At 35.4% G+C, this 21,850-nt stretch overlaps 2 protein-coding genes across 15 annotated transcripts in view; one reads left to right on the top strand and one right to left on the bottom strand.

Annotated features, from left to right (window-relative positions):
- Positions 1-21,850, top strand: part of GTF2E1 (general transcription factor IIE subunit 1) — a 156,533-nt gene that overhangs the window by 26,589 nt on the left and 108,094 nt on the right. For 4 of the 9 annotated variants that reach the window (XM_081571871.1, XM_081571869.1, XM_081571870.1 and 1 more), the window contains exon 3: positions 4,040-4,141. The exons of the other annotated variants lie outside the window; for them this stretch is intronic. The gene's annotated coding sequence lies outside the window, so the exon portion shown is untranslated. The remainder of the gene's footprint in view (positions 1-4,039; positions 4,142-21,850) is intronic. 9 annotated transcript variants of the gene reach the window in all.
- Positions 1,136-21,850, bottom strand: part of RABL3 (RAB, member of RAS oncogene family like 3) — a 37,650-nt gene continuing 16,935 nt past the window's right edge. For 2 of the 6 annotated variants that reach the window (XM_081571888.1, XM_081571884.1), the window contains 6 exons: positions 17,381-17,510; positions 13,116-13,230; positions 10,611-10,761; positions 6,338-6,409; positions 3,021-3,059; positions 1,136-2,420 (listed from right to left, as the gene is read on the bottom strand). In XM_081571888.1, the coding sequence (XP_081428014.1) occupies positions 2,355-2,420; positions 3,021-3,059; positions 6,338-6,409; positions 10,611-10,761; positions 13,116-13,230; positions 17,381-17,510 (573 nt within the window). In that variant the 3' untranslated portion in view covers positions 1,136-2,354. Of the gene's footprint in view, positions 2,421-2,605; positions 2,650-3,016; positions 3,060-6,303; positions 6,410-10,610; positions 10,762-13,115; positions 13,231-17,380; positions 17,511-21,850 lie in introns of all 6 variants that reach the window. The other 4 variants (XM_081571883.1, XM_081571885.1, XM_081571886.1 and 1 more) reach the window with 4 other exon arrangements.

The raw sequence follows: 21,850 nt of genomic DNA, 5'->3' as shown, positions 1-21,850 counted from the left end.
GTTTTCGTATCTGGTTGCCTCCACAGTGAGTAAGAACACTGGTTAGACATCTGAATCACAACAGGGGAAAACAAAAAACTTTCTCTATTGCTAACAATTTGTTCCATCAAGAAAGCAAGAAAATTGAAGATTTAATTAACACTTCTAAGGAAGTATTTGGTATTTACGCTTGTTTATTACCTAAAAGCAATTTTTGTGAGCAGGTCTCTGGAAGTCTTGGCAAAAATTATGCTTCAAAAGATTCTTTTTGAAGAATTCTGGCTAATAACATTCATTTTGGCAAACAACCTTATTCTGCTGCTACTAATACTGCAACAGACCCTAATGCTGGGTAGGATTGGGGGCGGGAGGAGAAGGGGACGACAGAGGATGAGATGGTTGGATGGCATCACCGACTCGATGGACATGGGTTTGGGTAAACTCCGGGAGTTGGTGATGGACAGAGAGGCCTGGCCTGCTGCAATTCATGGGGTCGCAAAGAGTCGGACACGACTGAGCGACTGAACTGACTGATACTGCAACAAACTTACTGTAGAGTATTAAAAATCATTTTTCCTTAGAAAACTATAATTCAGGAGTCAAGCCTGACAGTAAGAAGAAATGAAGTACTGTTAATTTTTCAAAGTTGATCCTGAAGCCATCAGGGATCGGTTATTTTTCAATAAGGGAGAAAATACAGAAATTGGAATAGATCTTTTTCTTAATTAAGGGAAAGAAAGAGGAAGAAAGGGCTATTGACTTATTTTTTAAAAAAGGAACACAAAGAACTTCAGTTGGTTTAGGTCTTTGTGTATGCATTTGGTTTCTACTTCCTAACTGCACAGCCTTTGTCACAACATACTTGTGCCAAATTCCACATACAGATCCTGATTTACATAGCTCTCCTCTATGTCAAAAAAGAAATCAGGGCTAACTCTTGTGGGGGAGGATGTGAAGAAAGACTGGAGAATATTCTAGCTGATGAAAAGTGCTTTAAAATCCTTTCTCAAATCCCCAAAACTGCCTTTCTAAAAGCACTCTCTAACATTGTGATTTTGATATCCATTTTCAGCACACCTTGACTTCCAGAGTACAGAATAGAAAGAGAATTTAGTGTTTTTTTCCTAGTTTTAAAATGAGAATCTGAAACTGTGTATTTATTATTATTATACTTTAATATGGAGCAAAATCAGGAGTGTGGAGTCTTACAGCAAAGCTAGAGAGACAATATGTGTGAAAAGGTGTTGTTGAATAAGGCAGCAAATTACAGTTTTTGTAAAACAGGTTTATATATTAATAAAGAACTGGGCCAAAGGGAATTATACAAGCAAAAAAGATGGGTAAAAAAAGTAACGATGAACAGTTATGTATATACACACACACCACCCCCAAAAACTTTAGATTATGAAATCCAAGAATCCTAGTCCATAATTCATGTAAATGTGTTGCTGTGGAATTTATTTTTACTTCTCTCCATACATGCACTGTTAACACAAAGAATAATATTCTTAGTTTATGGACTATAGTTAAGGGACATTTTAGGAGTTGACTTTTCCTTCAAAAATAAAAATAAAAACTGAAGAGGGTATAAATCCCTCTTACTGCCCTTGTGCAGGTCTTAGATTTCACCCTGCCTATTTTCAAACAGAAACCAGTAAGAGGGTGCAGACAGCTGTAAGCTAATGAGTGAAGGATTTAGTGGACTGTCAATTTCTTGCAGAATTCTTCTTTACTGGTACTGCTGTTCTCCATGTATTATTAATCTATTTATATTTAACTCTAGCTATTAGTCTGCTTCTTCCAGCCACTGAGCCATTTGCAAAGAAGAAGAGAGAGAGACAAGGGTTGCTATTATTAGGCATCCTTGCCTGTGTGATAAAGGTGGAGACAAATAACACCATTTTGCTTCTTTGAAAATGACAGAGATTGTTTAGGGTGGACAACGCAGGGCTGGTTAACATAACCTTTCCCCTCAGAAGGTAAAACAATAAAGATACATTTCTGAAGTACTTAATTAAGCCTTCAGCAATGAGTGTGGGAAAACTACAGACCCATAAAAATCCTCCAGTTCTAGGCAAGAGTAAATTTTCTCTGCAGCATTCTGTCACTGCTCATTTACTGCATCATTTTGACATCTCATATTTCCACAAGGTTTTTACATAATCTATAAACAGGGACAGAAAGGTGAAGAATAGAGAGAATGAGGACCTCCCACGCTGTTACTTCCTTTCAGTTTTCCATTAAGGGGTGAGGCTGAAGGGTGGCATTTTAAGATGATTTCATTAAAAGGCTGAGACATTAATAATCGACACAGCAAGAAGAAAGCTGTGAAAAACTGCCACCACTTGCTCACTCTTCCAAACGATGAACGTAATTCAGTCATAATGTAAGTTCTTTAATGTTCCTCCCCCAAATCTTTTTCGATCAGGAAAGCCTGGAATCTGTAGGCAAGAAAGATAATCATGTTAGGACTCAAAATAGGTGGAGTTCAAATGCTAATAGCCTTATTTTTTGTTTTTCCTTATTTTTTGTTTCTGTGTATCAGGCTGTTGTTCTTTAAAGAACTATCTTTTTGAGGTTTTACTCAGAAAACCACAGCAGATTAAATAATAAAAATAAATTCTACTAAAATGAAAAACATTTGCTGAGCAATTGGTGACAGATTTAAATCTAAATCAGACAGGATGAAGGTGAAACTCACAATAGTCAACTGCTGGACTTTCATATGAATTATTTGCATTGTGACAGACTATGGATATATACCTTTGGTCTCAAGCAAATTATTTCCTATTATTTTATAATGTAACTTTTTATCTCTGGATTCTTCTTGTTTCTAAGGCCCTTATTTTCCTTTGATTTGAGTTTTTCTTCTGTATTTAAGAAGACAGAAGAAAGTCAGTTGGTTGGGCCTGCAAAGTACTCCCCCATCACCCCAACTTATTTAAAAAAAACTCAAAAATGAATTTGGAAGTTAATTTCAGATCAATCAAACCTTTCTACAAATTCAAGAAATCATTTTATCAAAAAAGATAGATACAGACCTGATTACCATCTCTTAAAAAGTATCTCTTCTCTATGACCTGTTAGAAACAAAGATATTAAGGGCTCAGCATGTATACCTTGAAAAAGCAGTAAGCGCACTGACCACTGATGGCACTAAAAGGCGTACACCCAAGTTAAGAGTCGTTTCAATAGCAACAGACATCTACTACGCTGAGTTAAACCTGGTGCTAATGGGATCAGGATTGTGCAAGTATTTTTATAAAAGCCTGTCTCTAGTTCCAAAAAGCATTAACGATAGGTCAAAAAATAAATAAACAAAAATGACTAAATAACGAGAGAAAATGACATGAGATCCCATGCAATTCCCAGTGTAAATCTGGAAATTTGGCTGCAAATTTGGTTCAAAACTCTCTAGCAGTCAGCCCCAAAAGGTACCAGAAAGAATCCATAAGATAATTCACTCTGCTGTATGGCAGAAACCAACAATAGTCTAAAGCAATATCCTCCAATTAAAAAATAAATTAAAAAAAAAAAGCAAAGCACTTTTGCTATACAATAGCACAACTATTCTTTAAAGAGATCTCTGTCTGTATAGTGTAGTCATCTGCCATATCCCTCCAGTAACCACAGTTGTAAATTCTGTAGGTCCTTAATGGAGACAGATGACTCAATGTCAAAATCGGTCAATTAACTTCTTATGGACTTAACCTGCACCCTTAATTCAGCAGTTTCAGAACTGTTTGTATTTGGTCAGTAGGAAAAATAAAGCAAAATCCATCACTATTACTGAAAAGAAGCCTTCAAAACATATGCCTTAATATAATGAATTTAACAGTACCTCATGTCTATGTGATGAAAAACATTAAAAAAAAAAGAATTCTAACACTTGAGAAACTGCAATGTCAACAGAGGCAGTATTATTTTCTTTACACAGAGCTGTTGTGATTAAGAAAAGTTCAGTAGATTAGAATACAGATTATTTGGAGATTAAGACATTAGAGTCTAGAATTATGAAGCTAGGAATTTCTTCTGAATAAAGCCGAGTATCTTCTTCCAGGCCTGTACCAGCTTGCTCCCACTGGCCTGACAGCCATCTCACCTGGATTCTTCTTATCTTCAAGACTATGGCTTGGTTACTTTTAGCCACAAGAGACTCAGGGTAAGGTTGCATTCACTGGCCTCAATGGCAGAAAAGCTGGTTCATGATTAGTATACACCTAAAATACCTGACCCCACAAAAACTATGACAGAACTGATTCTCTTTCTTTTCTCCAGGGTAGGACAGGAAAATTCTATTACTCTAGAGTGGAGAGGAATTACTATTAGTGAAGGGAGTGTGGAAGAGGATTAGATACCCTCTTGGAAAAGAAATGCTGTAAATTCTGGAAGATGCAGAGAAAACTGGGTGAAATTTAGCTGCTAGGTCCTTTGCTTTCAGCCAACCACTGCAATCTGGAGGTCTGGCCAACCTCTTAATCCACCTACCTTTTGTTGTGATTTAGAAAACCAAAAGAGAAGTTACTTTTCCCTTTTGATCATAATTCCTTGCCCTCAACTTGTGTTATTATTCTATCAAATCTTGCTCTCTTCTTAAAACCAACCAAGTTCCCTCTAATATCTTTCTTTAAGTAAAGCTTTGCCTGACAACTTGAATCACACTGGCCTATAATCCATTGTTTCTCTGGGATATAACTTATCACATTTTATTTTTTTAATTTTAAAATTAATAAATGATTTAAGGGACTTCCCTGGAGGCTCAGAAGTTAAGACTCTGTGCTTCCACTGCAGGGGGCATGGGTTTGATCCCTGGTGGGGGAACTAAAATCCCACATACCATGAGGTATGGCCAGAAAATAGAAAAAAAAAATTTTTTTAAGTAAAAAATAAAATTAATAAATTATTTAAATTTAAGACAATATATTGTGGGATCTTTCCATGTCAGACACAGATCTATTAATATAAGATGTTGTTCCTAGGGGACACAGATGGTATATGTTGGTCACTCAGTTGTGTCTGATTCTTGATTCCATGGACTCGAGCCCACCAGGCTCCTTCGTCCATAGAATTTCCTAGGCAAGAATACTGGAGTGGGTAGCCATTCCCTTCTCCAGGGGATCTTTCCAATCCAGGGATTGGGCCTGGGTCTCCTGCATTGGCAGGTGGATTCTTTACTGTCTGAGTCACCATGGTGGTCATGGATCTAAACCAAATAGGAGCTCATATGTTTTAACTGTGAAAACAATGCGGAGAGAAAACTTGGTTCCTTGCAGTGCTTCCTACCATTTTTTTTTCAGTCATGGCACATTTAGAGAATACTAATATGTGTGTGTGACATGGGGTAAATGGTAGAGCCAGCCCAGGGGCCTTGGCTGCTCTGAGAACTGAGGGGATCACCACCTCAGTAAACCTGTACCTTTTTTGCCACACACCAGTTGGGAGTTTATGCAATAAAGCAGAAATTTCCCAGTGGTCTAATTTTAAACAGGGATGGGCTGTGGGGCCTATCTTATGTTGACCTATTAGACAAAAGAGCCAAATATTTAGACCTCTAAATAGCTAAAAGAAGAATGACTCATATGACAGAGCTATGAGGAGGGAAATTTTTTTCTTGGGAGATTTACTTATAAAAAGGAAATATAATACAGAAACTATGTTTTTTCAATAATAATACAGAAATACATCCTATTTTACTTTACTGCATATTGTCAACATTGGGTGAACAGTTTAACTTGGTCAATATTATATACAATGCAGACATATGGCCTTGTGAAGGAAAGACAAACAGTGCTCTAATTTACCAGTATGCTGAATCATTCTACATTTTCATTCCAGTTCAGGACAATAAGATGATGCTGGTAAGAGTCAATAACTGGAATGCAAAGGTTTCTGATAGGGAAAATTAGGGAATCAAGAAGATGACATAGCCTTAAAAGTAATAGTAACATTTATGTGGGATAATATTAGTAGCTGGGTGAGCAAAATAACTCAGGACTTTAAGCAGAATCTCCTCAGTTTAGTGCGTTTTATGGGGGCTTGGGGGTAGTGAATGAGTGCAAAAAGAGCTAGAAAATATGGAAACATAAATTGTTTTAAGGAGGGAATTAGGTATCTTAAAAAAAAAACTATTTGAATCTAGTAGGTTTCATCCTTTGCTTAGAGAACACTGGTGATAGAATAAACATGTCAGCAGGTCTTGACAAACAGCAGGTCTTATACAAACAGATAAGAGAGATCAAAACAAGTATTATTCAAGCCGTGAAGTTCAGGATGAAGGAATAAAAAGACAAAGCATTCTGCAAAGAATTTCAACTCTCATGGTACATAAATTAAATCTAAAAATAATTGAAGCCATTACCTTATCAAAAAACCTACTGAGCTTGACAGCATTGGAAGAACCTGCAGCTAAGTACCGTGGATTTGTGCAATCCTAGAAGATAAAACATAAGATCCACAATTAAACGTTAGGAAACATAAGCTTTTTGTTAGTCATTACTGTTCCTCTTGCACATTTCTATAATAAAATATTAGGCATCATACTCTCATAAAATATTCAAGTAATTTTTCAAATTATGATACACAGAGCAAAAAGGAAAGTGCTAAAGGAAGATAAGGCCACTTATTCTTTGTTATTTAGGCAATTTTAGAGGACACTGAACCAATGTATTCATCATCAAATAACTTCATAAAGGAAGACAGGATTGGTAATGTCTTAATAACAACAAAACCAAGATACTACTTACGTGACTTACCTACATTTACCTTGAAAAGCAGAAACAGAGCTATCAAAAATAAACAACACTTCACTATTTACTACTAGTTATTTACCAGTACTCAACTAACTTAAGTACTATGAAGTTCTTAGGAAGAGTAGGAAGCATGAAAATAGGGAGTAAAGGAGTAAGAGGAGTAAAAAACAAACAGAACAGTTGCAGGGGTTTCTCACTCACTGAATGCAAGGCACTACATCCTTGGTGGGCCATAAAGATAATAATAAACAATAGATATACTTGTGATAATAATAACAGATAATAAGTTTATTTTAAAATATCATTATTATTTTTAATAGTAATTAAATAAGAAACAACAGATATTACTAGAATAAAAAGAGGAGAAAATGGGGCTCTGAAAAGAAAATAATCTGAAATAGTATAATGAAGTGACTAGTACATTGCAATGATTAGTAAAGACCTTAAATGGTTTACTATCCTTTTCCTGGAAATCCAATGTTGAATTGCCTTTGCTTGTCAATACTGACTTGCCACCTCAAGAGATTGACTACTTCGATTTTTACCTCAAATGCCACTTAAGACCCAACTCCATGGGTCTTAACCCATATCCCATGGGGATACGATACAGGCTCCTTTGCAAGGACAGTATTTAATTTTTCAGTTGTAAATCATCTGTGTTCCTTGGGACCTAATTATTGTTGGATTTATTCTGACTGTAATTTATTTGTAATTTATTCTGATAAATACCCACATGATTCCTTTCCAATATATTTTATAACAATCATCTATTTTACCAATATACAATATTTCAAGGCTCACATTTTAAATTTTGGTTAGAAGCTAAAATACATTTTCCAAAACCACAAAAGAAAAAAGAGACTACAATAAATTTCAAAGATTTTAGAGTAAAAGAAAAATCAGAGGTCTCAGAAGCCAGCAGGCTCTGAATGAGTATCTATCCCAATATCTCTAGATTGTGTGACATTGGTTACGTTATAAAACCTTTAAAATTAAGCTTACTAATTTGTGAAATGGGGATAGCAATACTCATCTCACAGGATTTTTGTGAAAATTAAAGGAGATAGTGCATGTCCAGCACATAGCAGGAACTGAAATATTAGTTTCCTTCTTTCTTCATCCCAAGAAAATGCCATCAGATTGAATTTTTAGACACAAAAGCACTTAACATAATAAAAGATAATTCTCTATATGGATTAAATAGACTGAAATATTGTGTAACCCACTGTATTTGAAATAATGTTTGAACATTTATATAGTAGCTGGGGCATATAAAAGACAAACCTTAAGTAGATATGTTTTACAAAACGGATATTGATTACATAATCGTCAGATGGTTAAAAGACTTCAGATATGATTCCACATAGAGCTAAAGTACTAAATACAAAAATTCAATCAAACATCAAACAAAAAACAAAACCTCTCCAAAACTTAATTCAACAATTTCAAGTTGACCAAGCTAGAGAAATCCTATAATTTTAGGATGAGAATTTTAGATCTCAAAGAACTATAAACTATCTATTAATCATGACTGAGGGCAAAGCTTGAAAATTAATAGCTCTAAATGCTTGCCTAAGCTTGAGAAAGAAATCTTAACTAGGGAAGATGCTTCCAAATGATCACTTTGAAGTAAACATGTAACAGAGAAAAATTTGTGCTAGACATGATAAGCCTGGTGGTGATTTAGTTGCTAAGTCGTGTCCAACTCTTGCGACCATGGACTGTATCCTGCCAGGCTCCTCTGTCCATGGGATTCTCTAGACAAGAATACTGGAGTGGGTTGCCATTTCCTTCTCCAGGGGATCTTCCCAACCCAGGAATCAAACCTGGGTCTCCTGGATTGCAGGCAGATTCTTTTCCGACTGAGCTATGAGGGAAGCCCATAACAAGCCTAGCAGGATATAAAACAATAAGTAATTGCCTCCCTGTTTATAATTTAAACAATTTGCCTTTTTTCCCCCAAACACAAGATAGCTTTGATTCTATCTTTGAGGTATACAATTATGTTAATTCTTACTGTTTAATAATGTTAAGTAAATTCATATAGGAGCCAAAGATGTTAGCATTAATACTGTTAAATCAGTTTTTACTTGAGACTTTATATTTACTTGCTGAGTCTTTTTGACTGCTATCTCTTTTTGAAAAGCTTATCTAATTTTCCCCCTCATTTTTTTCTTCTCTGCATCCTCAAGACCCTCTTGTTGTTTCTTCTGTGCTCTTGAAAGTGTAAGCTGATAGAAGGCTTTAAGTATGTTGTATGTGAACACTGTGGAGACCATGTGTGCCAAAGTACCACTATTTGAGTACCTTTACATCTTGTTAACAATTAAAGATGGCCCTGCCTTTGCAAGTAAAACAGGAAAAGCATATAGCTAGGTGATTGTCATAGAAACTCATAGGTACTGAAACAGATACATTCTAAAATACATTAAAAGTAATTGCTGGAACAAATTAAGCATATTCAATGGCAAATTTCCCTTTGGAAACAATGTTCAAAAAAAGTAACCTCAGAACTTCTTCAAGAAGGATATTATATATTCTATGTAATAGGAATTCTTTGGACTATGATGGTCCAGTCCTGACTACCTAGGACATAATGTTGGCAGCTGAGGAAAAAAAGGCACCTCCACTGCAAAGAAGATTGTATAAAAAAAAGAAAAACAGTGGAATGTCAGGCAGAAGCTAACTCAGTTATGGGGGTAGAGGTGGGGTTGAACCTAGCAGCGTTCACCAATGTTGAATCACAGAAAAAGGGCATCAGAATAACCTGAGTCATTTGTTAAAATTACAGAGTCCTGGTCCTTCTGTCACACCTTATGAATAAAAAGCTCCAGTTGTAGGGCACTTATTCAAAAATTTTCACAAATACTGTTGGTAATATGAATATGCAGTCAGGTTTGGGTACTTGGTGATCCAGATGATTTCTAACAATTCTTTAAGATCCAAGATTCTAAATGTTAGTTGAAGGATAATTAAGTGGAAAATAGGTTTAATTGTAGAGCACAGGCTCTGGAGTTAGAGCACCTGGTTCCACCTGTGTAACCTTGGCTTCGTTACTCCTCTCTTATTCTAGTCTTCGTTTTTAAAATGGAAATACTTATAGTACCTATCTTCTAGGACTGATGTGACGATGATGCATGTGAGACAATGTACATAAAGTACTAAAACAGTGTGCCTGGCACTAATAAGTGCTTAATTAATGTTAGCCCCTTAGTTGTATTAAACCAGCACCACCATGGCTGAAATACCAGTGCACTGATATATCGTAGAAATCCTACTTGTGAACAATGACATATAAACCATGACTGAAACTGCTGGCCAGGATCAGTCCCTCAGCAACACTAACTGGCTTATATGAGAACTTTCCTAGCCTTTTTAAAGTCTAGTTTTAATTGAGCTAAATATCTCAAGAAGGGACTCAATTCATGGTATATATATAAATATATATAAACTAGTGCTTATGAAGCACTCCTAGTTAACAGTTTGTAATTTTCTCATTTATATGTTTGCTTTCCCTTTAAGGTAAACTCTCTAGTTTAAGAAGCTAAGAGGCTTTTCTAAAGCAAGAATAAACAACGCACAGTATCAGTGACCACTCTTTGTCATCGTAATTATTTTGATTTTGGTGTGATTTTTGAGATCTTTTCAAGAAAAAGCCCGTGATTTACATTAGAACAAAGTCTGAACATTGCAACAGACCAGCACACAAGGAGGCTGTACCCATCTCATAATCTGTATGGCTCAGTCTTCACTACTGTTTGTACTAAAACCCAAATGCCAGATTCAAATATAAAGCTTCTTCTGTGAGTATGTCACTTGGGAAGTCTTTGGTTTTGCTTTTTCCTGATAATAAAACAAGCATGCATTAGTGAAAATACACACCAAATTGATCTCTTCTGCATTGAAATCCTCAGCCAGGAAAGCAGTCCTAGTTAAAACTTCATGACGCTTGTTTTCATGAATCTGATCCAGTTTAGTCCCTATTACCAACAGTGGGATTTGGTTATCAGCAAACTGTTCCCGGTCATAATCCCTGTGATAAATAATAATGAAGAGGTGAACAGAATTTAGCTTTTCTGATGTAGATGTGTAATATTTAAATGTAACTAGCTTATACTATTTTACATATACTTCACTAACTCTTGCTCACCCATCACCTGTAAACCTACTTTTCTTCCAATTTCTTACACATGCCTGTTCATTTTTCAACCAGTCTTCACCATCTTTCAAATTCCAACTATTAATTCAACTACTCAAAATTTGTCCCTGGGTCCTTATGGACTACTTGAATAAACTGAGAGCCCACCAGGTATATGAAAGTAGGTTGACTGACTTCTCCTAAAACTCTGTCTTCTAAGGCTAACAGCTCAGGAATTTTTCTGAGGAGATACAGACAGTGGATTCAAACCTCAGTGGACAGAAAACCCAGGAACCTAGCACGCAGTCAAGCTTTTTGGCAGAGGGGAATGCCAAGCTTCTGGGTACCTTCTGGAGTACACATAAGCTTTACATCCACCATACTCATTTCTGTCTGTGAATAGCAAAGAAAAATAGATCATTTCAGGAAAATAAGAAATAGGAATGCTGAAGGCCAGAATAAATCAACCATAGCTGATGCTACTGCCTGGGGAAAGATGGATTCAACAAATGGAAAGGGAAAGAAACAGGAAACAGCTTAAATGTAAAATTAGTAAAAGGAAAGAATAAAGCAACAAATAGTTGTCTGTCTTGACATGAGAGCCATGGAGACACAGAACAGGCAGTAAGAATCACTTGGGGTTGGTGGCTTTGGGTCACTCTATTACTGAAAGGAACATAGAGCCCAATGTTATTCAGTTAATATAAATTCTACTCACGTATGAGAAACAAAACAGATTTTGATTTCTGACATATTATAAGCTCAGTTTATAACAGTCAGCAAAATCTGGTTGCAACACCTTATGTCAGTAAATCAACATTGCATAACCCAACCAATACAAACCAGGTGAGCATAGCTTTTTCCTTCTTTTGGCATTACTTTTCTTTCTCTTTAAATAATCTAAATCTTGTGTGTATGTGTGTGCAAAATTACCAAATCTTTTTGCCCTTCACAATAATCTTACAGAGCCTCAAATACTGTTCAGCCTTGGGGCACAATTGTTTTGAACTATTTTACCTCCCATTTCATAAAAATATTATCATTCTAATTACTGCATCAAAACCAATAACAGTTTGAGTTCAAGGCTTTTGTTTCTTCTTACCGACATCAATGCTGACTTAGGAGACATAGTCCAAAACTGAAAATTGCTTTATTAGAGAATAAAGTTCTTTAAAAAAAAAAAGTATGTTTATTTATTTGGTTGTACCGAGTCTTAGCTGCAGTGTGTGAATTCTTAGTTGAGGCATGTGGGATCTAGTTCCCTGACCAGGGATTGAACCTTGGGTTCCCTGCATTGGGAGTGTGGAGTCTTAGCTGCTAGACTGCCAGGGAAGTCCCTAGAATAAAGCTTTGAAAGTGTCCTCCTTTAGGACCCCCCCCCCCATACTCTAACTTTGGCTTACATACAAACTTTTGTATGTATTTTAACAAACATCATCTTTGACACATATATTTCTGTCACTTGCAGTCTTTCATAATCTCTTGCAAGTTAACATACATTTATTTATTGTATATATGTAACATAACATATATGTTACATGAAATATATATATAAATATATACACACACAATCTGTTCTCTCATTTCTTTTTTTAGCTTTCCTTTTCACTCATTTTCTTTCATTAAATCTTACATCCAATTTGAAATTTGGTATTGAAATCCTTTTTTTCTTTTTAAATCATTAGGTAAAAAACAAATTAGTAATTTTATCATGAATGGATAAGGCTGGTAACACCTTAACATCAAAAGAGACAGATAACCAGGTTTTCATATTATACGTACAATACCACTTTGGCACAAACAAAAAACCTTGCATCTTTCAGGCTACTGTATTTATCTACCATTTTGGAGAAGATAAGAATTCAGAAAAACAAATAATTTGGAATGAGACACTCAGATACAAAAGTCATCCTCAACTAAACCCTCACAACATTATAACTAATTCAAAGTGAATCACAGATCTAGAAGGAAACCCAAAACTATACAACTTCTAAAAGAAACACATATTAGGCAAACAGTTCTACATGATTCTCAAAACACAATACATAAAGGAAAAAAAGAGAAACTAGACTTCATCAACATGAAAAACTATTGTTTTGTGAGAGATTCTGCTAAGAGAATGAAAAGACAAACTACAGACTGAGAGAAAACATTTGCAAATCAAACATCTTACAAAATTGTTATTTTGGAAGGTACATTCTTGTGACTGCTATAGCATTTCAAACCAATTGTGAGTAATTTGGGCTTACCCATTTGTTACCAAGACTCCAGTTGGCACCAAATCCCTATTTAGAGCTTCCAATGACCAACGGTACAAGTTTTGGGATGACTTCTTATTTGTTAAGTCATGCACTAAAATAATACCTAAAATAATCAGAGAAAATAATGTCAATATTTTAACATTTCCTCTTCATTTCACAAGTGACAAAGCATTAGATTGCTTACTGAATGCATTATGGGATGACTAACAAACTCAGACATGATTATTTAAAAATTTCCTCTGTAAGTTTTTGCAAATAATTATTCACAGATAATTAACTAAATTTTTTTGTCAGTTATATAACTTTTAAAAAATTCTACAAGAGCTGACAAAAATTTCATTAAGCTTTTAGAATGTCTTTTTTTCCTTCATTAAACACTTAATGAGTGCCTACTCTGCCTGGTCCTAATTACAGAACTTCATCAGTAAAAAGAATCAAAATTACTTTAAGTATATAGGAGAGTATATTCATTCAAAAAGATTATTTTTCTACACCATGCATCTGTCATAGACATCATACATACACCTATTATTTATTCATTAAAATATTTAATAATAAAAATTTATTTAAATGGTATTGATTTAATTTGATACAAGTTCCTATTCTTTAGCTGACAAGATGTTTTCTTGAAGGTTACCTGGACCTGATCAACTTAAAAGTCTAATCATTTAGTTCTCTGAATTAATGCCTAGCTATGTAAGCTTGCTCAATCTGTAAGAGATTTAGTTAAAACACAACAAAAGAAATATGCCACGAGGAGGAGATAGGAAAAGATAGTTAAGAAGTATGAATAGTAGAAAATAGATGGATTTTCATAGAGATTGAGAAAAACTGTAAAATATAATGAGGTTTAGAAGTATAATTAGATAGAATCAGCTGAGATCCTAGACAGAAAGGCAAAGCAGGTAATTATGATACAATATATACAATAGAGGAAATGTTTTAATGCCTAGTGAAATTTAGAGTATCATCTTGTGGTCAAGAGACTCTATGTTTTTAAACAAACCCCAACTCTTTCCTATATTACCCAGATTCTACTGTGAAGAGAGAATGTGAAACTGATGATTCTCCCATCTTCAAAATGTTAAGACATGTAAATATGAAAAAAGAAGGGCATGAGAGTTAGAATTATTTGGCTCCTCTAGGTTTTACAGACACTATACAACTAAGGTGCTTGTGCAAGTTATAGCTGACTAGTTCCAGGTGGCTCAAGTTAAATCTGCATCTCTCCTGGCATCTGGAACAAATAGAGATCTGACACTGGCTCCCCGGTCCAATTGCATTCACTCTACCTTCCTCAATGAGGGGCTCTGATACACATTAAGGAAACAAGGACAGACTAAAAAAGGAATCAAGAGCTACTATCAAAAACTATAGCTAATATTTATTCAGTATTTATGTACTACATATTGTGCTTTCCATGTGTCATCTAATTTGATTTTCAGAACAGTTCTATGAAATAAGAATTATTATCTTTATTTTACACATGTGGAAACAGGCTCAGAGAGGCTGGTAAGTGGGACAGCCAGAATTTGCAATCAAGTAATCTGACCGCAATGGCACCCCACTCCAGTACTCTTGCCTGGAAAATCCCATGGATGGAGGAGCCTCGTAGGCTACAGTCCATGGGGTCGCTAAGAGTCGGACACGACTGAGCGACTTCACTTTCACTTTTCCCTTTCATGCACCGGAGAAGGAAATGGCACCCCACTCCAGTATTCTTGCCTGGAGAATCCTAGGACGGCGGAGCCTGGTGAGCTGCCGTCCATGGGGTCGCACAGAGTCGGACACGACTGAAGCGACTTAGCAGCAGCAGCAGCAATCTGACAGTGAAAGACTGGAGGAAAGCAGAATAAAGTCACTTCAGGGCAAAGGAATGGCAGATACTTTCTCCTCTCCTTATTTCCTACATATAAATACAAACATATGAATGGGTTTGGCTGGGAGAGCGAAAAAATTACAAAGGCCTAAATGAGTTATTAGATGTTTCGAGGATCTCTATTTATGGCTTTTGAGTTTTTAAGGGCACTGAGCACCCTTTTCCTTATGTCCCTTCTTTCATTTGGGCTGAGAGTCCATGCTTGGTAGATTATGAACTAGAAGGGACACCGTGAGGCTCAAAGGAAAGAAGTCAGGGTGACAGCTGATCAGAATATGTGCTAAATCTTTAAAAACAGAAAGCGAGAGACACTTTACAGGTCTCCTTTAGGGATTATCAGCCTCATCATCACAGTGGAAAGAGGTAGGATACTGAGGGAAGAAAGTTATTGCTAAGAATAGACTGTGTATTTGAATGGAATGATCCTTATGCCCTGTTTCTTAGAAAACTAAGGATGGTAGATTGAGTAAAGAACCTTGAATGCTTCTAACAAGAGAACTGTTCCAGAGGTAGGCTCAAAGAACTCAGCAGCTGATTTTTCTCTTTTTTTAAAAAAATTAAAGTATCATTGATTTACAATACTGTGTTAGTTTCAAATGTACAGCAAAGTGATTCAGATATATTTATACATATATACATGAGATTCTTTTCCATTATAGGTTATTACAAGATATTGAATATAGTTTCCTGTGCTATACAGTAGGACCTTATTATTTATTTATTTTATACATAGTATTTGTATCTGCTAATCCCAAACTCCTAATTTATCCCTCCCCACCTTTCTCTTTGTTATTATAATTTTGTTTTCTGTGTCTGTAAATCCCTATTAAGATTGTTCTTAATAGGGATTATTTTTAAGAAGCAGGAATGTATCTCAGTCTTACCTGTAAAACTAACAGAGGGTATATGAAATTATTTCAATAATATTCAAGGAAGACACAAATCACTAATGGATAGTAGGTATAAAAAAGATAACCAAATAAATATGGATTTAGATGGATTTCTTCAGTACTTACTAAGTTTACAATTCAGAATTCCATTTAGTTTCTAGGATTTGAACAGTCCTTAACTTTATTTATAATTTTTATCCTAATTTTTTCTCAAAAAGATCAAACAGCAAAAGTGTCATTTATCCAAATTTCTCTTTGCCAAATCAGATTGATACCAATGTTGACAAGTCATTTGACCAATATAATAAACCAGGCCTTATTTCTTTCTCTCCTGCTCTTTAACATTAGTTACCTAACACTATACCAGTCTTATCTCTTTTTTCACTTATATACATTCTATTAATATATGCTATTATCATGTACTTTATCATGTTTTATGATATCATATATTAATGTCACCATCTTAAACTATTTTGTTTCATTTATGAATATTTTGTTTCTTCAGTTAGATTGTGACACTTTCAGATAGAATTCTGAGTTAAATGTGACACAGGTCTGATACAACTATCACAACTCATCCTGTATTCTATAGTATGTATCCAGTAACAAGAGCCTTCTCTACTTTTTGTAGTATCTACAAAACCTTATGATATGGGAGATAAGATATTGAAAGAGGAATATAAGTAATGAAGATGGTACTGTATAATTACAATGCTTACCTATTATTGAATGAGATCTAAGTATAGTATAAATGAAGCCCAATTAATAACTAAGCATCTATCAGAAAGGAAGGGTAAGAAGCTAAATCTGTTGGTATATCAATCAAAGAGAAGCTGAAATTATATTTCACAGTAAAAAAAAAAAGGTAAAAACTCAATTTAAAAAAGATTAAAAGAAAGAAAAACTACAGGTAAATCACAGGTGTCAATAGTTTAGTTCCTTGACACAGAGGAGGCACTCCTATGAACTGCAATCATGTCCTATTACACACTTCTATCTGGAAGTCTGCTCCAGGTATTTGTACATACTGGATGAAATTTCTGCACCCCTGAAAACATCCTTAGGTAGCTTTTATAATTACATAGGCCTCTCTCTAAGGTGCAGATGAAAGAAATCTCAGTATCTCTGTGACATCTGGCTTAGACCATGAGACTCCTAATGGTATATACTCAGTTGACTAAAGCAACAGCAAGCACCCCCAGGGGGACAGTGTTTTGAAAGTTCCATGTTTTATGTCGAGTACCTAAAATACAATTTTATGTTTCAATATTTAATTTATGACAATAATGTAAACAGAGGCACTTAGACAAAGCAAATATCTAATGTTCTGAAATACATAGTTAGAGTTTAGAAAACACAAACTGGAATGTGTTATGCAGATTTAAGAGCTGTGAATATACTATATCTTTCTTAAACTGAGTCCAGCATTCCACATCAGATGATCTGAGATCACTAAAATATGGTAAAAATAAAAAAAGCTTTACCATTTACAGAGTTGTAGAATACTGCTCTTGTGCTTTTCACACTGCTGGCACTGCCCACAGAGCCTCCAACATCCCATAATTCTATATAGTAGGTCTTCTCTTCTGGAGTTCCTTCTTTGTAGTCATGAACCTAACAAATCAATCCATCAGAATAATTATTATAGCCACTAAGAAAACTGGTAAGCCTTCTCATTCCAGCTTAAAGCACTGGACCTTTCCATATCAGCAGCTTACCCTAACTCTGATTACCACCTCCCGTCTTTTCAGCTTCTTCTTTCTACTCCTCCAACTCTAATAATAATCTCTGACCCCAAAGGTTCCTATAGTTCATTGTTCCTAACATCTTCCAAAGTTCTCCCTTCCACTTCCAAATCTTCACTTCCCTCCTTAACAAAGCAAAAGTTCCACTATTAGTCATTTTTGTCACTCCTTCCTCACCCTCCACGTAGTATTCACCAAACAACATTTCAACCTTGATTATATCCACCTTTTCCTGTATTCCATGTCTGCAACTGAATATAATGTTCAGAAAAATATACATTCAAGCTAACTGGATTCACTTTAAATTCCAGTCTACTTTTGAAGCTGTCCTTCAGTCAGTTCCATAGTCGATTTCTACTTTTCCTCTTCTAGATAACTATTTCACACTTACTCCTCTTTTTCAAATTTCCAATAACTCTCTTCCTATCCTCAAGCACAGCTAGTAAGCTTGCTTCCCAAGACAGATGCAAGCAGAAAAGAATGTTTACAAACTGTTCTTCCCTTATCTATCTACTCTCTGCATCTGTAACCACATAATCTGCTTTCCTTGCAGTTCTTATAGATAACTGTCTGTGTCCCTAAGGCCAAATCCCCTTCTTAAGCATGAAATCCCATTTCTTCTTTCTTATCAAAGAGGTAGCTCTATCAATTCTCTTTTTCATCATCAAATTTTTCCTGTTGGATAATTCCCATCATCAAACAAACATGCCATAATTTTTCCCATCTTAAAACTTGACCTCATGTCTTCCCTTAGCTACCATACCACTTCTCTATTCCTTTTTTTTTAACAAAAGCCCTCCAAAGAGTTGTCTCTTCTCAACTGTCTCTGGTTCTTTTCTTTACATTCTCTTTTGAACCCATTCCTGTCATACCTTTTGTCCCAATCACCCCACTGAAATATTCCTTATCAAGGTCACTAATAGTCTCCATATTGCTAAATCCAATGATCAATGAACAGTTTTCATCTTACTCTACTATCTGATAAAACTTTCAGTACTTTTTTCACTTAACTTATAGGCTATCATACTGTTCTGCTTTTCTTCCCACCTCACTGGCTAATCCTTTTCTGTCTCCATTTGGGTTGTCCTCATCTCTCCACCCTCTAATTGTTAGAGTGTTCCAAGGTTTAGTTCTTGAGTCTCTATCAACATCTGCTTTTTCGACAATATCATCTATCCTTATGATTTAAAATGTCATAAATATGTCGATGAGCTTCCCTGGTGGCTCAAATGGTAAAGAATCGGTCTGCAATTTATATCCATGCTCGATCAGTCCATTCCACCTCAGACTTATCAGCCCATATCACCAGACTACAATTAGGATGTCTAAAAGGCACCTCAAATTTTACATATTTAAAAAGAATATCCCAATCTTCCCTCCAAACCCATTCTTCTCCCATTTTCTCTGCTTCAGTAAGAGGCAATTCTAGCCTTCTAGTTACTTGAAGGGCCAAAAACTTAAGATTGAATTCTTAACTTAAAACTTAACTCCTCTCACACTACATATCTGATTTGTCAGCAAATCCTGTTTCTTTTGTCTTAAAAATATACCCAAGACCCATTCATTTCTCACCATCTCTACTATTAACACCCTCAAAGCCTCTATCCATCTCTTTGCCGGAATTAATCATCTCCTAACTGCTTTCCCCACTAGAGCCTCAGTGACTCACTTTCCCACCACTCTCCATTTGTTCTGCATATAGTAGCTAGAGTGATCATTTCAAAATGCAACTTAGATCATATCTTCCTTCAATTCAAAACTCTTCAATGACTTTTACTCAGAGTAAACTCTAAAATTTCTCTCTCATGGTCTAGACTTTATAAGCATTTATTGCTTGTACCATATTATTACTCAGAAATGAAATCTGATATACAGCAACTTTATCTATTAGAATACAGACAAGAACCAGATTATAACATGGTGGTTCAGGGGTGTACATTGGAGTCTTTCAAGAATTTGTCTTTTTGAGAAATATACATGCCAACAAAGGTAAAAAAATAAACAAGTGAGACTGCATCAAATAAAAGAGCTTCTATACAGCAAAGGAAACAAGCAACAAAATGAAAAAGCATCCTATGGAATGTGATAAAATATTTGCAAATCATATATCTGATAAAGGGTTAATATCCAAAATATATAAAGAAATCATACAATAGCAAAAACACCCCCAAACAACCCAATTTAAAAAATGGGCAGAGTTTGTCAAAGAAGACAAATGGTCAACAAAAAACTGAAAAGTTGCTCAATATCACTAATCAGAAGGGAAATGAAAATTAAAGGTATGAGACCACACCTCCTACCTCTTAATATGGCTGTTACCAAAAAGACAAGAGGTAACGAGTATAGGTGAGGATGTGGAGAAAAGGGAACCCTTGTGCACTGTTGATGGCAGTGTAAACTGGTTCAGCCACTATGGAAACAGAATAAACGTTTCTCAAAAAGTTAAAAATAGAACTACCATATAACCCAGCAATTCCACTTCTGGGTATATATCCAAAGGAAATGAAAACAGAATGCTAAAGAGATTATCTGCACTCTCACGTTCTACTGCACAACAGCCAAGACATGACAACAATTCAAGTGTCTGTTAATGGATGATGCATGAATAGAGAAGATAGGATATACAACTGTGGGAAGGGAATATTCTTCCATTATTCAGCTATGAGAAAAAAAGGAAATCCTGCCATTTGCAACGACATGGTTGGATCTTGAGGAAATTATGCTAAGTGAAATAAGCCAGACTGAGAAAAAAAAAATACTGCATGCTATCACTTCTATGTGGAATCTGAATAAAAGGCTAAACTCACAGAAACAGAAAACAGAAAAGTATTTGCCAGGGGTTGCAGAGGTGGGGGAAATAGGGAGAATTTGGTAAAAAGGTGCAAATTTTCAGCTCTAAAATAATAAGGTCTGAGGATATACAATGTGGTGAGTGTAGTTGGGAACACTCTACTGTATAACTGAAATATGCTAAGAGAGTACAATGTAAATGTTCTCACCAAATAAATAATAGACATGTGAGGTGATGGATGTGCTAATTAACTGGATGGGAGGAATCCTTTCACAATGTATAAGAATATAGTATATCATCACAATATACACTTTAAATATCTTATAATTTTGTTAATTATATCTAAACAAAGCTGGAAAAAAGTCCTTAAAAAAAAAAAAGAAATATACTTGCCAGACTTACTGAATCAGTTACTTTTGGGTCTAATCTTTGGCATGCATAATTTGAAAATTCTCCAAAAGATTTTGCTATAACCCCTAGGAAGTAAGAATCACTGATTTTACAGAAAGGAACTATTTTGGTATCAGGAGGCCTAGACCATACTCCTTGACTGTTGCTGATAATCCCTAATATCTTTGAGTCTCAGTTTCCTTGCTTATAAAATTAAAATGAAGAAGTTATATTATGTGTATCAAATGGCTCTGAAATAAAAAGTAAGACAGCTGAGTAGAATGAACTGGGAGATTAGGATTGACATATATACACTACTGATACTATGTTTAAAATAGATGGTGAGAATCTACTGTATAGCACAGGGAACTCTATTCAATGTTCCGTGGTGACCCAAATGGGAAGGAAATCCAAAAAGAGTTATATGTATACATATAGCTGATTAACCCTGCTGTAGAGTAGAAACTGGGCTTCCCTGCAATGCAGGAGACTCCAGTTCGGTTTCTGGGTTGGGAAGATTCCCTGGAGAAGGGATAGGCTACACACTCCAGTATTCTTGGGCTTCCCTGGAGGCTCAGATGGAAGACCTGAGTTCGATCCCTGGGTCAGGAAGATCACTTGGAGGAGAGCATGGCAACTCACTTCAGTATTCTTGCCTGGATAATCTCACAGACAGAGTAACCTGGCGTGCTGCAGTCCATGGGGTCGCAGAGTCAAAGACAACTGAGCAACTAAGCAGAGCATAGCACAGAGTAGAAACTAACAACATTGTAAGGCAGCTATACTCCAATAAAAATTAATTTTAAAAAGATAGCTGAGTAGTTAAAATGTATATCATAAAATACATGTACTATATTTAACAGAATGCTTCATACTTTTTACTTATTCACATTCTTTTTTTTTAGATCCAAATCATTTTGTCCAAGGAAAATTTTAAATAAGTAAGATATTCTACAGATAGCCACACAGTCAAAGGCTTTGGTATAATCAATAAAGCAGAAATAGATGTTTTTCTGGAACTCTCTTGC

This window comes from Giraffa tippelskirchi, chromosome 2, assembly GCF_054371585.1.
Source record: "Giraffa tippelskirchi isolate mGirTip1 chromosome 2, T2T-mGirTip1v1.2.pri, whole genome shotgun sequence".
Taxonomy (NCBI): Eukaryota; Metazoa; Chordata; class Mammalia; order Artiodactyla; family Giraffidae; genus Giraffa; species Giraffa tippelskirchi.
This window is presented reverse-complemented; position numbering and strand designations above follow the sequence as displayed.